Source organism: Bombyx mori, chromosome 1, assembly GCF_030269925.1.
Source record: "Bombyx mori chromosome 1, ASM3026992v2".
NCBI lineage: Eukaryota > Metazoa > Arthropoda > Insecta > Lepidoptera > Bombycidae > Bombyx > Bombyx mori.
The window spans coordinates 8,328,908-8,344,619 of record NC_085107.1 but is presented as its reverse complement, the minus strand read 5'-3'; the positions used below and the strand labels follow the sequence as shown (position 1 = coordinate 8,344,619).

General features: G+C 40.6%; 1 protein-coding gene across 2 annotated transcripts; it reads left to right on the top strand.

Moving 5' to 3' along the window:
- The first annotated feature begins 757 nt into the window (after positions 1 to 757).
- On the top strand, positions 758 to 8,630 carry Th (tyrosine hydroxylase). Of its 2 annotated transcripts, NM_001145322.1 has the most exons (8): positions 775 to 1,035; positions 5,020 to 5,131; positions 5,473 to 5,586; positions 5,702 to 5,743; positions 5,830 to 6,649; positions 7,321 to 7,447; positions 7,609 to 7,838; positions 8,083 to 8,630. In NM_001145322.1, the coding sequence occupies exons 1-8, from the start codon at positions 970 to 972 to the stop codon at positions 8,255 to 8,257; spliced, it is 1,686 nt and encodes a 561-aa protein (NP_001138794.1). In that variant the 5' UTR covers positions 775 to 969; the 3' UTR covers positions 8,258 to 8,630. The 2 variants fall into 2 exon arrangements, with proteins under 2 accessions (XP_062524953.1, NP_001138794.1); XM_062668969.1 differs by lacking the exons at positions 5,473 to 5,586; positions 5,702 to 5,743 and having other exon boundaries at positions 758 to 1,035.
- The last annotated feature ends 7,082 nt before the right edge of the window (positions 8,631 to 15,712 follow it).

The window sequence follows — 15,712 nt, the reverse complement described above, 5'->3', positions numbered from 1 at the left end:
CCAAGTTGTTCAAGAACAATTTGAAACAATTTAGGTACATTTCACTTAATTCATAGTGCGAAAAGTTCATACAAAATAAATGTAGTATATAATCCATTTAACTGTATAATATTGTATTTCTAAAAAAACAATCCACTGAAATAAGTGGCTAAATTTTTCCATGTTTTCTTTTTTTTTGGTCCGCTCTTAATTATGTTTATCATTTGTTCTTTGAACCGACTCAAATAGTAATAACATTTCATAATCTTACGCTAAATAATCTTCCTACTATATCTATATTGCAAGAACAAAGCTACAGTCATGATTAAAGATTAATTTTAGAATTTTCATTTACAAGATCGTTTTTAAATTAAGTCTTTTTTTATTGACTTATATCCAATTTCTAAAAAAAGTAACTGCAATGGATAGAATCAACTAAATAAAAGGCTAAAACAACAAAAAATCATCCTTAAAAAATATAACGAATTTTGTTTTTTAATAAAATTGGTGAAATCATTTCTTTAGGTTTCAAATTATCGAAATATAAAGTAATTTTAAGACTGAATTATGTAAAAAAAATTTGTAGTGCTAAGGACCTCTTCATAGGGGATTATAATGTGAAGTGGTACAATGGTAAGTGGTAAGGGTTGAGGGTTGCTGGTGGTCGAGCGCAGAACGTTGCGGGGGCAGGAGGGACGCGCGGTTCAAGACAATGACGCATGCGCGACGAAAGGCGACGCGGGGTGGGAGGCGCGCGCCTAACACTATTTAAACTGTTCTTACGAACGGTCATCATGCATTGGTCTGTTTGCAATCCAAAGTTTAGTTAGCTATAGTAATACGACAGCTCGAGTCGCAGACAGACAGGCACAAGCCCGTGGTCGAGACCAAAAGCTCTCGCAGACATAAACTAGCTAAACGCGCAGTGAACCTCACGTTCAGGCCCTTCAGATCCCAGTGGTGTGTCCTTAGAAGAAGATAAAGAGTACAATGGCAGTCGCAGCAGCCCAGAAGAACCGCGAAATGTTCGCCATCAAGAAATCCTACAGTATCGAGGTGAGCAGCTCGTCTCCGGCTAACCTGGCCGTTAGCTTGGTCCTTCCCGTTGCCTGTCTATTAACAAAATAAAATCATCAAATGCACTATTTTGTGATCGGTATTTTGGATCCTCGTCCTGTCTTTTTATAAGAAAATTAGCTTTTATAATGTTGTTTAGTTTTGTGTAATATTTTATGTGACCATACAATACCGGTTTCAAAATTGCATTTTTAAAGTTTCGTTAAGTATACTAAACTTAATATTTACCCACTTAAAGTTAATGGAAACAACTTTTTATGTAAAAATTGATATTCATAATAAGTATAGGAGTTTTTTTTTATTATTAGTATATTGTGTAATAAATAAAATATTGCGTAAATTTATATTTCTAAAATAAGAATAAGTGATAGTACAATTTTACAAGACATTTGTAGATAGGCAAAATTTAAAGTAAAAATAAAAATGCCTGTTACAAATATCTTCAAAGATTTCCTACGTTAGAAATAAAATAAAAAATAATTAATTGTCATAGAATTTCATACAAAACAATTTAAAATCAACGTTCGTCGGATCATATTTGTAAAAAAGAATCAAAACAAACAAATTACCTAATTTGTAAACTGAAGATCAACAAGTCACTGAACAGAAACAATTTTATTATAATTAGGTAGGTATCATTCATATCGCTTTGTTTTACAACAGCAAGACAAAACATTCGAGAAACATCAACAATTGTCAGTAAAGAAATCGTGTGAAAGCAGGAGATGAATCCAGTTGTATTGACAACGATACATTATGTTTTCACTCGTGAAAAGATATGTTTAATTGTGCAAAAGCTCGCGAGTTCAATGAGCGTCATTACGCGACATCGAGGCGGCTCGAGACCGCGTAATCTTATTATTTCGAAGCGTAATTAAGTCGAAGTATGCACTTTCACGACAATTTCGTGTGACAAATTGCGCAATATTCCCCAAACAATAATCTTAAAATTAAATATTTCATTGTTCGCAAGTTACACGGCCGCGTAAAAACTCAAGTGTAAATACGTCGTCCGTGAACACGCGCCGGATATTTCGCTCAACGCATTACCGTTGCAGTAAAATATTCCGCCAGCAATGAGTCTCATCATTGTCTACATCGAGATTAATTACCATTGTCAATATTCAAGGTACTACTGAGTTTTAATCGTTACTTCATGTCAACAATTTTGTAGCAATTACGGCACGATCTAAGTTCTAAGCAGTCATTTTCCTTTGCACTCCCCATGTTTGTACCAACCAAGACGGCTCATGCGAAATATCATTTGCTTACCGATCACACTAATAATATTTTTTCACAAGTCACAACCACAAATATCTGAACGAAATCATGAAAGAGAATAGATACTAATAATCAACAGCGATGCGACTATTTCATTGTTATTTTTTTGTTTACTTAGTCATAATGCGCTTTGCGATAACTAGGTCTGTAACTAACGTGTCATAATTAGCGTGTATTTTATAATTGGCGTCTGAACGATTGGATTTCCTTGACCATCGAAGGTCGGAATGCAAGGCAACGTTCACCGGTCCGAAGCAGCTGGTACCGATCTTTAAATTCAGTCATGTCACGAGCTAGCCGTCTGTCGGTCAACTGTGATGTTAGACACGCTACATCGATCTAACTCACTCAATATCGATGACCTATTTAGGATTTTATTCTGAGAAAGCCTTAATTATTGACATTAAAATTATTAATTAAAGTCACGCAAACAATTGTAAGATAGCTGTTCATAATCAATTCGAGGTCACTCTGTTCCGCCCTTGACCATTTGAGGTTCGACTTGATCATTATTTATCATTTTTAGCTTGCTCACAGCAATTTTAAGTTTTTTTTTTCTCTTTTAATATGAATATAAAGTAACTTGTTGACGTCCTCCGACTGAATAAGAATTTTGCTTTAAAAAACTAGTTTCTCTAGAAATATTAATAAAACTTTAGAAGATGAAACATCGATCGTATAGAGCGTTTTACTCGAGACATCCGAAGAATAAAATAAAGCCCGAATCAACATATAAACAATAAAGTCCATCAATCAAACCTCGGGGTGGACGCAGGTCGGGACAAACTCTCCAGTTTGACATAATTACTCACCGACCGATTGGAATGGTGAAGTGGCGTACCAAGGCTAAAACAACCGGATTTCGAATCCTGCTCCAGTTACGCGGACCTTTTCGATAAGTAATACCGTTTCCGTGATATCGATTTATGCGAACAACTGATTTGATAAATCTGTAATTACAATTTAGTATTCGACAATTTCAGGAGTAGGGTTTTAATAGTGAGTGATTAGCGCAACCCTTGACATACATAGGTGTGCAGGGCCACTCTAGTGGAAACTACTCCGCCCGCGCACCGGCCCCCTGCTTCTTTGCGTTACGTGACGGAAATTATGCTGTCATTCACATCTCTGTGTCAAAGTTAGCGGATAAACTCGAAGAGGAAAAATGGATGAAACCTCATTGCGTTAAAACCTACATGTTTACATATAGGGTTTCCCAGTATTAGAACTCGAGTGAAAGATAATTTGAATACTTGATATACACAGTTGAAAGTATTTAGATCAGATTAGTGCTCGTTGGTATGTCGTTCAACAACTATTCATTATCGTAAATTTATCTTACGGAGTACTGTGATTAAAATTTAAAAAATCAGATTAAAGATAAATAATAAAAAACCGTCAGGTACTCCGTTCCGTGATCACATTTTAAAATCCTGAGTAATTAAAACTGCAATAGCTGGAAGCGAAGCTGTTACAACCCTAATAATTCGATCTAATTATTTACTGTACTACAAATTTTACAATCCGATGCCTAAATAAACCTTCTCTATTTGCACTACATCTGATGTTTTACGAGATGCATCATGCACATCAATAAAATTAGAGAAACGTCTCACCGCGGAATTGTAACCACGAAAATATAGGCCAGTGCAAAATTGCCCTTTCAGTCAATATTGAAAATCAAATTAACTGAGTCTTCACTTGATTGATTGAGGAATCGTTAAGATGAGAAATCGGTTCTTATCGACCATTCATTCCTTGTGTACTTAATACAAAGGGATTTTGACATTTATGCACTAGAAATATATACTATATATCAGAGCACTCAATTAAAACATTGTCATTGTTATGACCTAAGTCTTTTTATCCTAAATATAAAAAAAAAAACATATTTAAATGTTAAATGAAATAGAACAGCAGAAGTAAAGACTTTAACGCGAATGCGGCTCGAAGTTCGATCCGTGCACAGTTGTCTCGACGTTGCGTCGTCTCAACGCAATTGTAACAAATAACTTCACTTCATTCAGAAGCAATGATCTAGAAACTCTAGCTTCTTTGTAAGATCTCAGTCGCGGAGCTCGGCATCCGGCATGGGGTGAGGGATATAATGGAAGCACTTTACGCCCGGCCACGCTCAGGAAATAAGCTTAGAAACTTCGTAAAAGCAATTCCTGCTCGCACATGAAATATAACGGAATGTGACTGTTTCATATTTATAAGGACGTGAAGGATCAACGTTATTTTTGCGAGGACCTTTTTGTGTCCTAAGAGCTTGCAGCGGTCTCGTTCATGCTAGTAGTTAATTTAAAAAAAAAAACTCGGTATTTGTCACCGTCATACAGATGGTTTGATTACAGATCAGAGAAGGGTTCTCCGTCATATTACATAAAATTTCAACAGATAACAATTTCGGTTCAAAAAATACATATTGTGTATTCAGTAATGATAAATTTAAAATCAAAACGTACGAATAATATTACCCTACTTTATTTCAATCCGAAATTGATCAGACTTTTAAATTAAAATAATACTAATTGTTTCCATTACTTTAATTGGGTGACTTTCATAAATAAATAAATAAATAATAATAAATATTGAACTCAATTATGACAGATGCTGTTATTTAACAATTTAGATTAGTGTATTATTTAAATACAATCTAACACTTAATATGTTTTACAGAACGGTTACCCATCTCGCCGTCGTTCCTTGGTTGATGACGCCCGCTTCGAAACACTGGTAGTCAAACAAACCAAGCAGAGCGTACTTGAAGAGGCTCGCGCCCGAGCCAATGGTGAGATTAAAATTAAATAATAAATGCATTGTACATCTTCAAACCCGAAGTGGAGATCTGAAGTCACAGATACTGCACAGGGAATACAAATCGAAATGCATTGTTATTTTACTGTAAAAATAAGTAGGACTTTGGCACCACCAATCGGCATTGACTAACAATCAATGTTATATAATCTATGACAAATGGATGTTTTCCGTGAAAAAATACGTGCTTCCATACGATCGAAGACTTATTTAAAAAAAATTATACAATCTATAACGATCTTAAGGAGTTTATTCTTTTATTTATTTAATTTATTTTATTTGTTTTTATTTTATTTTATTTTTTATTTCGCTTAGACTCTGGCTTGGAATCTGATTTCATCCAAGATGGAGTGCATATTGGTAACGGTGATAATTCTCCAACCGTTGAAGATGGGACCCAGCAAGATGAAACGAAAAATGGTCACCTCGGTAAATGCTTTATTTAATTTCTCATTTTGTTTTCTATTAGATTCAATTTAATTATTTTGTTTTTTATTTGTTTTTGTTTTGGTTTTTCATTTGTTTTTGTTTTTATTATTTGTAGCTGATGCTGATATAGGCGATGACGATGCGAAGGGTGACGAGGGTCAGTATTTCTAATAAATGACTTTTCGCACTTTTTATGGGTTTAATAGGAGCAGTTTTTTTTTAAAATAACTTTTCAATTTGTAGATTATACGCTGACCGAAGAAGAAGTGATCTTGCAAAATGCTGCTAGTGAATCTTCTGAAGCGGAACAAGCTCTCCAACAAGCTGCCCTTTTATTGCATATGCGCGATGGAATGGGATCCCTCGCACGCATTCTGAAAACCATCGACAATTATAAAGGATGCGTTCAGCACCTTGAGACTCGCCCTTCCCAAGTCACTGGAGTCCAATTCGATGCTCTAGTTAAAGTCAGCATGACTCGTATTAATCTTATCCAGCTAATTAGATCCTTGCGTCAGTCAACCGCGTTTGCTGGTGTTAACCTTCTGACCGAAAATAACATCTCGAGCAAGACACCTTGGTTCCCGCGCCACGCTTCTGATCTCGATAACTGTAACCATCTCATGACCAAGTACGAACCCGAATTAGACATGAACCATCCTGGTTTCGCGGACAAAGATTACAGGGAACGCAGAAAACAGATTGCGGAAATCGCTTTCGCTTACAAATACGGTGACCCGATTCCGTCTATCGCATACACTGAAATCGAGAATGGCACTTGGCAACGAGTGTTCAACACCGTGCTTGATTTGATGCCCAAACACGCGTGCAGAGAGTACAAGGCTGCGTTCGAGAAACTACAGGCAGCAGACATATTCGTACCTCATCGTATTCCACAACTGGAAGATGTCAGTAGCTTCTTGCGTAAGCACACTGGCTTTACCCTGCGACCGGCTGCTGGTCTTCTGACGGCACGTGACTTCCTCGCCTCGCTTGCCTTCCGCGTATTCCAATCGACACAATACGTACGCCACAACAATTCGCCTTTCCACACACCTGAACCGTGAGTTTTACATTTAATTTTATTTAAAAAAAAAAACAATTTGTTGTCCGAATCCTAACTTGCCATTCAATCAATTTCTAAGACAAACTTGATTAAAATTAAGTTCCGAGATTAAACAAGAAATACCTTGAATTTTTTTGTGGACGTTATTACTACAGAATCAGTTCCGTAAATAGATTAAAGATTTGGGCCAATTACAATGTAGATATTTATGTGAACAGTGAACCTTATAATATTTAGTGCCAGTAAATTTAATTTTAAGCTGTCTAAGAAATTATATTATTTAATTTATTTCTTAATAACAGGAAATTTGATGAGAAAGCCGTATCAAAGATGACAATATAAAAATATAATAGTTCAAGTGCAGCTCTTTAAATTAAGTTATATTCTGCATTGCCGTCATTACTAGATACTGTGTGAATTGAGTACAGTCAGAGAATCTCGTTATTTCATTATTTAACACTTTCGCTTAGCTTTTCTCCATTGGCGCTATCTAAAAATGAGACCCAACGAATTGGTTCATTAAAATATTTTCTTATTTCTTTAGTTTTCATACAGTCTACTGTATTCAAGATCTCTAAAATCATATGGAAAAAGAAACTAGGAAATAGATCAATTTGAATCTTATATTGATTAATAAATCGTGTGTTATAATGATATCTTTTTTTTAGTGACTGTATTCACGAGCTTCTTGGTCATATACCATTATTGGCTGACCCCAGCTTCGCCCAATTTTCGCAAGAAATTGGCCTTGCATCCCTCGGCGCTTCGGATTCTGAAATCGAAAAACTATCTACTGTAAGTTTAACATTTTAATAAGTTTAACATTTTTTCTTTGACAGTAATGCTCTTGCGCATCTTTCGTTAATTCTGATTTTGGGCCCAAACATTAGCGAATTTTGTGATTAGTAAGCAGCCAATTGGTGTTAAAGTATTCTGAACGTCTTGCTGTTTAACAGGTCTACTGGTTTACGGTTGAGTTCGGACTGTGCAAAGAGAACCAGCAACTGAAAGCTTATGGTGCAGCTCTTTTGTCTTCGATCGGAGAACTGCTTCATGCTCTTAGTGACAAGCCTGAGCTGAGACCGTTCGAGCCTGCATCCACATCCGTGCAACCCTACCAAGACCAGGAGTACCAGCCCATCTATTACGTAGCTGAGACCTTCGAAGATGCCAAAGACAAATTCAGGTAAAAGCAGCTAACAGTCAATACTTTACTTATTTATCGTATGGCATTCGTTTACACTGCGTGGTTATAATTTAGATTTACAGTTTGTGAAATAATCGATAGCTTTTTCTGTTACATTTTTGAGGTCTTCTTACATTTTCTTAGTAGGCATTCCATGCCATTGTGGCGTACAGTTTGCTCTGGCACTAGTCAACAGATATCAGCTTCTTTTATGAATAGTCTTTAATATAATTTCCGTTTCTAGACGCTGGGTGTCAACCATGTCGCGACCGTTCGAAGTGCGCTTCAACCCTCACACAGAGCGCGTAGAGGTGCTCGACTCCGTTGATAAGCTGGAAACTCTCATCTGGCAGCTCAACACCGAGATGTTGCATCTCACCAACGCCGTTAAGAAGCTCAAGGGCTCACACTTCGAGTGATCTCCTTACCTTTACAGTACACAACAGTGGTTCAGTGCACGCGGCCTTGCCGCATTCTGTATAGCTAGTGATATTATAGGTGTAAGACTGTTGTTGGCGTGCGTGGAACGTGTGTGAACAAGTGTGATAACCATCCGATGGTACTTCGTTGAATTCTTTTTTTGTACCTTATTGTAGTATTTATTTTGCCCAGCTCATTGCCTGGGTCTCGGAAAGTACACAGATTTTCCGATTGCCCATTTACGGAGAAAGTGTACATTGCGAGACTCCTTTACTATTATATTAGTATTAATTTATAACTTAAATACACAAAGATAAAAAATGGAGCACCAAAAAGTTAAAAAATCAAACGGAATATATGAGTTTGAGTGGATTTTGTTGTTTTCTTTGTTCCTTCTTATATGAAGATGACCCATTAACAATGGATTCAAATTAAAAAAATTAAAAAATATTCTTGATTGATATTCATACATTATATCAATTAGTATCATTTCTTGATGTTTTTTAAACTCAATTACTTTACAAATGAAAAACAAGTGGAATTTAAACGAGAAACGTGGACCGTCTTCTTCGTCACCTCCCGTTGAATCCGTGCCGATAATAAAATTTGCGAGGGTCCCAGCGAAGAGGGTTCTTTAGATACATCTTATCTTCTAACCTTATGTGATAGGTAACTTGAACATGGATATTCCAATTTATCAAAACCGGGGTAGGAATTAAGCAAAACTTAAAAAAAAAAACAGCAACAATGCCGACATTGAAACAAAGCAATTACAGCAATTTTGCACAGAACCTGTTCAACTTCCTTTTGTATAAATTGTTATAGTATTAATGAGTCTTAAATAAACATTTCCTATTTTGTTATTATCGTGTTTATTTGCATAATTGATCTATATACATAACTTTTTTAATATTTATGATATCTAGCAAGGCTTTATTTTATCTTAATAATATAAGAGTATCTTATTATGTATCTTTTTTTTTATTACTTAGATGGGTGGATGAGCTCAAAATCATAATAATAGTATCTTATCATATCATAATAAGTAAGAGATCTCGTGGACGAATCCCCATGCGCGGGACTGATCAGGTGAAAGACCTTACTGAAACCCCACTTAACGAGTGCGTGCGCCAAGCCTCAGTTCGGAAACTATGGAAAACATCTGCCAAGGCTTTAATAAACAAGAGCTCTACATGACCACGACTGCTCTGTCAAGAGCAACCGACTATGATGATGAATATAAGCAATTAAAGCAAGCTAATAGAAAGGACAAACTGTTTTATATCTTACAACCGTTTTTTATGTGAGGCAAAATTGGGTTTTATATGTTTTTTTATTATGTTTGAGAGATTACTGGTGGCCCCCGAGGCCATTCCAGTTTTATCAGGCCAGATGGGCGAGCAAGGGCTCACTTAGGAAGGAATTTGCTAACAGCTACCCGAGCGCCTTAAAAGGAGACCTAACAACTCAAGCGTAGCTGTTTCGCGAATGAAACTACTACCGGATCGAAATCGCGACCCGCTGAAAAGATCATAACGGATTTTATACGTTATCAACTACCTGGTCCATGATAAATTACTAGGAGGCAGTTCGCATGAACAATTTGCCTGTGCCTATGCACAGGCCTTTTAGATCCTATTTTTTCTATGATTAATCAATTCTACTAGTGCTATGTATGCAACATACACGCTCTATATATCATACATTAATCTACAATAAAACGTACATAAGAAAAAAATCCGAGTTCCAAGAGAAGAAATACCAGGACTATACTTTTGTAAAATCTTTCCCGATGGATTTAATCTAATATTGAAATCATATAAACGGATATAACAGCTTCTGTGTGGAGTAAGACAATATTTAGGAAGATGAAAAGAATTATTTTATCGCCAGTTGTTCAATTTGAGCGCTCGTTTAGTGGGTATACAAACAAGACCAATAAATCCAAAGTATAGTAATACAAAACAAAACAAAATGCATTGTTGGACAGCAAACTGAATAGTGGCTATCGAAGCCAAGTATTTGTTCTTCAAAGATCACAATATCTAAATGAAACAAGAAGAACCTGTCGCGCCGGGTTCGAAAGTGAAACCGTAGCAAGCCGAGGAAAACGCGCAAACGAATAAAAATAAAACGTTTTATTTTTAATTAAAAGGTCGGCGTTGTGCGTTGACATTAATAAAACCCAGACCCCTCCCCCGGTTATCCTTCAGGAGAAGGCAGCTTGGGATCGAGTTTGCCTGGCCCTTAAGGCCAAAAATATAAATTTCACGAATGCCCGTAACCTCGCGAACGGCATTCAAATTAAGGTTCAAACACCCGACGACCATAGGGCCCTCTCTTCTTACCTCCGTAAGGAGCGTATAAGTTTCCATACGTATACGCTCCAGGAGGAGCGCGAACTCCGCGTTGTAATACGCGGAATCCCTAAAGAGTTAGATGTAGAGCTCGTAAAAGCCGACCTGTTAGAACAAGGCCTACCAGTGAATTCTGTGCACCGTATGCACACCGGTCGCGGTAGGGAGCCATATAATATGGTTCTAGTCGCTCTCCAGCCTACCCCCGAGGGTAAGAAAATCTTTAACACACAGACCGTCTGTAGGCTCTCTGGTATCGCTGTCGAAGCCCCCCATAAAAAAGGCACTCCTAGCCAGTGCCATAACTGTCAATTGTACGGGCACTCTTCCCGTAACTGTCACGCGCGCCCCCGATGTGTTAAGTGTTTGGGCGATCACGCCACGGCCCTCTGCGCTCGCGACCAAAAAACCGCGACGGAACCGCCTAGCTGCGTCCTGTGTCGAACACAGGGTCACCCCGCGAATTACCGTGGTTGCCCCCGAGCCCCTAAAATAAATCGCCGCGTCGCCCGCCAAAACCGCCTCCGAGCTTCCGGCCCAGACATCAAAGCCTCGGCACCCTCTGCGTCGCAGGCTAAGCCAGCGTTCGTTCCGGCGGCGGTGCCCAGTGTCTCGGCCTGGGCAAAACCGCTGCCGTACACGAACACGGCTACAACTCCCTCCTCCGCGATTCGTCCCGCCCCCGCGACTCGTCCCTCTCCCGCGACTTGCCCTCCGACCGCGTCCGAAAATCTCGCTTTAGCGATCGACTTCTTTCAGTCGATCAACTTTGAGCGCGTTAACGCTTTGGGCGACGCCATTCGCGCTGCCTCCACTGCACAACACTTTATCGCCGTTGTGCAGGAATACGCCGACGTATACGCGTCATTAAATACGTACGTCCTCCCCTCACTCCGCCGGTAATCAATGGCGTATATAAGTAGAATAAAGCCCCTATCCGTAACGATAGGATTTTTTAACGCTTACGGTCTCGCAAATCAACGTGATCAGGTTTCTGACTTTTTGCGTGACCACCAAATTGATATCTTTTTAGTGCAGGAGACCCTACTTAAGCCCGCGCGCCGTGACCCTAAAATCGCGAACTATAACATGGTCAGGAACGACAGGCTCTCTGCCCGTGGTGGTGGTACCGTCATTTACTATAGAAGAGCCCTGCATTGCGTCCCGCTCGATCCTCCCGCGCTCGCTAATATCGAAGCATCAGTGTGCCGAATCTCACTGACGGGACACGCGCCGATCGTTATCGCGTCCGTTTATCTTCCACCGGATAAGATCGTTCTAAGCAGTGATATCGAGGCGCTGCTCGGTATGGGGAGCTCTGTCATTCTGGCGGGCGACCTAAATTGTAAACACATCAGGTGGAACTCACACACCACAACCCCGAATGGCAGGCGGCTTGACGCGTTAGTCGATGATCTCGCCTTCGATATCGTCGCTCCGCTAACCCCGACTCACTACCCGCTAAATATCGCGCATCGCCCGGATATACTCGACATAGCGTTATTAAAAAACGTAACTCTGCGCTTACACTCGATCGAAGTAGTTTCAGAGTTAGATTCAGACCACCGTCCCGTCGTTATGAAGCTCGGTCGCGCTCCCGATTCCGTTCCCGTCACGAGGACTGTGGTGGATTGGCACACGCTGGGCATCAGCCTGGCTGAATCTGATCCACCATCGCTTCCGTTTAGTCCGGACTCTATCCCGTCTCCTCAGGATACCGCTGAAGCCATAGACATCGTAACGTCACACATCACCTCGACATTAGATAGGTCATCGAAGCAAGTTGTAGCGGAGGACTTCCTTCACCGCTTCAAATTGCCCGACGATATTAGGGAACTCCTTAGAGCTAAGAACGCCTCGATCCGTGCGTACGATAGGTATCCTACCGCGGAAAATCGTATTCGAATGCGTGCCCTACAACGCGACGTAAAGTCTCGCATCACCGAAGTCCGAGATGCCAGATGGTCTGATTTCTTAGAAGGACTCGCGCCCTCTCAAAGGTCTTACTACCGCTTAGCTCGTACTCTCAAATCGGATACGGTAGTAACTATGCCCCCCCTCGTAGGCCCCTCAGGCCGACTCGCGGCGTTCGATGATGACGAAAAAGCAGAGCTGCTGGCCGATACATTGCAAACCCAGTGCACGCCCAGCACTCAATCCGTGGACCCTGTTCATGTAGAATTAGTAGACAGTGAGGTAGAACGCAGAGCCTCCTTGCCACCCTCTGATGCGTTACCACCCGTCACCCCGATGGAAGTTAAAGACTTGATCAAAGACCTACGTCCTCGCAAGGCTCCCGGTTCCGACGGTATATCCAACCGCGTTATTAAACTTCTTCCCGTCCAACTCATCGTGATGTTGGCATCTATTTTCAATGCCGCTATGGCGAACTGTATCTTTCCCGCGGTGTGGAAAGAAGCGGACGTTATCGGCATACATAAACCCGGTAAACCAAAAAATCATCCGACGAGCTACCGCCCGATTAGCCTCCTCATGTCTCTAGGCAAACTGTATGAGCGTCTGCTCTACAAACGCCTCAGAGACTTCGTCTCATCCAAGGGCATTCTTATCGATGAACAATTCGGATTCCGTACAAATCACTCATGCGTTCAACAGGTGCACCGCCTCACGGAGCACATTCTTGTGGGGCTTAATCGACCAAAACCGTTATACACGGGAGCTCTCTTCTTCGACGTCGCAAAAGCGTTCGACAAAGTCTGGCACAATGGTTTGATTTTCAAACTATTCAACATGGGCGTGCCGGATAGTCTCGTGCTCATCATACGGGACTTCTTGTCGAACCGCTCTTTTCGATATCGAGTCGAGGGAACCGCTCCTCCCCACGACCTCTCACAGCTGGAGTCCCGCAAGGCTCTGTCCTCTCACCCCTCCTATTTAGCTTATTCGTCAACGATATTCCCCGGTCGCCGCCGACCCATTTAGCTTTATTCGCCGACGACACGACTGTTTACTATTCTAGTAGAAATAAGTCCCTAATCGCGAAGAAGCTTCAGAGCGCAGCCCTAGCCCTAGGACAGTGGTTCCGAAAATGGCGCATAGACATCAACCCAGCGAAAAGTACTGCGGTGCTATTTCAAAGGGGAAACTCCACACGGATTTCCTCCCGGATTAGGAGGAGGAATCTCACACCCCCGATTACTCTCTTTAGACAACCCATACCCTGGGCCAGGAAGGTCAAGTACCTGGGCGTTACCCTGGATGCATCGATGACATTCCGCCCGCATATAAAATCAGTCCGTGACCGTGCCGCGTTTATTCTCGGTAGACTCTACCCCATGATCTGTAAGCGGAGTAAAATGTCCCTTCGGAACAAGGTGACACTTTACAAAACTTGCATAAGGCCCGTCATGACTTACGCGAGTGTGGTGTTCGCTCACGCGGCCCGCACACACATAGACACCCTCCAATCCCTACAATCCCGCTTTTGCAGGTTAGCTGTCGGGGCTCCGTGGTTCGTGAGGAACGTTGACCTACACGACGACCTGGGCCTCGAATCAATTCGGAAATACATGAAGTCAGCGTCGGAACGATACTTCGATAAGGCTATGCGTCATGATAATCGCCTTATCGTTGCCGCCGCTGACTACTCCCCGAATCCTGATCATGCAGGAGCCAGTCACCGTCGACGCCCTAGACACGTCCTTACGGATCCATCAGATCCAATAACCTTTGCATTAGATGCCTTCAGCTCTAATACTAGGGGCAGGCTTAGGGACCCCGGTAACCGTACTCGTCGAACTCGACAAAGAGGTCGACGTGCAACCTAACCCATGCATCAGCCCGCTGAGTTTCTCGCCGGATCTTCTCAGCGGGTCGCGATTCCGATCCGGTAGTAGATTCATTCGCGAAACAATTGCTCTTGAGTTGTTAGGTCTCCTTCGGAGGCGCTCGGGCAGTTGTTAGCAAATCCCTCCCCTCTTGGCTGAGCCTTTGCTCGCCCACCTGTCCTGGTGAAACTGGAAAGGCCTTCGGGCCACCAGTAAACTTTCAATCATAAAAAAAAAAAAAGATCAGTCGAGAGGTACGACCTCAAGTCGAGCAAGCCGCAAGGGCGCTGCCTCCATTCGAATGAGCCGCGCTTGCAACGCGATTCTGTCCGCAAGCGTACTGAAATCTAAGCCTCTAATAAATTTTATTCCCAACTTAATAATTGGTATTAAATAGCTAACACGTGATTCTAAGCGATAGCTTTATTTATTAAACAGTTTGTTAAAAGTTTTCGCTTATCTTTAGAATGTTGAAACTCATCATGGCCTGCATCGCATTGTTGCACCGTGTGAAAAAGACACGCGGTAGTAGTTGCACGTTTTTATTATTACATATAACATCGCTCTAATATCTTGAATGGTATCAATGGGGTTAAAGAAAATTATATAAATTTAATTGTTAGTTCGGTTTGCTATTTATGCGAGTTTTTTTTAGTTGTTATTAAACCACCAGTTTGTTTAACTTAGATTTTATTCATTAATTAAGCTGTACACTGTGAACAAAAAAAAAGTGTGTTGATAAAAAAGAGCACATGTACATATATTGAGAATACACTTAAATCAACCACATAGGAGTTTCAGATGAATTTCTGTTGATCATGCTGAGGGATCTACTCTTGTCAACAATCAAAGCTAACAAAAAATATTTGCGTCATTACTTAGGGCACCTTATGAACCCGTACATGTTACCCCGCCTATTTTTGCTTTGAGGAAATTTGACACAATGTGACATGACGGTCCAGCTTGGAGTATAAAATCAAATCCCTCATTCCACAAGAATAACAGCGATCCTTTTCTTCAAACCGACGGATAAGATTGCTTTACACAGATTGGCGACACATTGTGATAGACAGTAGATTGATAAGTCCTAATTCCATAAAGCTTGTGTTCACCCAATGGCTTAACTCCGAACATAATCACTGGCACCTCAAGAATTATGTTAATGGTAAAAGCCGTTTCCAAAATCAAAAATATAGACAACATTAAAGTTTATTATTAGTTATGGTACAAATCTACTGATAAACAAAGCAAAAGGTACTGAGCTATATTATCTTTGTCTATTTATAGACGTAATGTTTAATCCAATGGT

Bases quoted from the DNA above. Each gene is read 5' to 3' on its own strand.
- Th (NM_001145322.1), top strand. From the start codon at position 970: ATGGCAGTCGCAGCAGCCCAGAAGAACCGCGAAATGTTCGCCATCAAG. The intron at 7,448-7,608 runs GTAAGTTTAACA...GCTGTTTAACAG, and splicing joins AAATCGAAAAACTATCTACT to GTCTACTGGTTTACGGTTGA. The intron at 7,839-8,082 runs GTAAAAGCAGCT...TTCCGTTTCTAG, and splicing joins GATGCCAAAGACAAATTCAG to ACGCTGGGTGTCAACCATGT.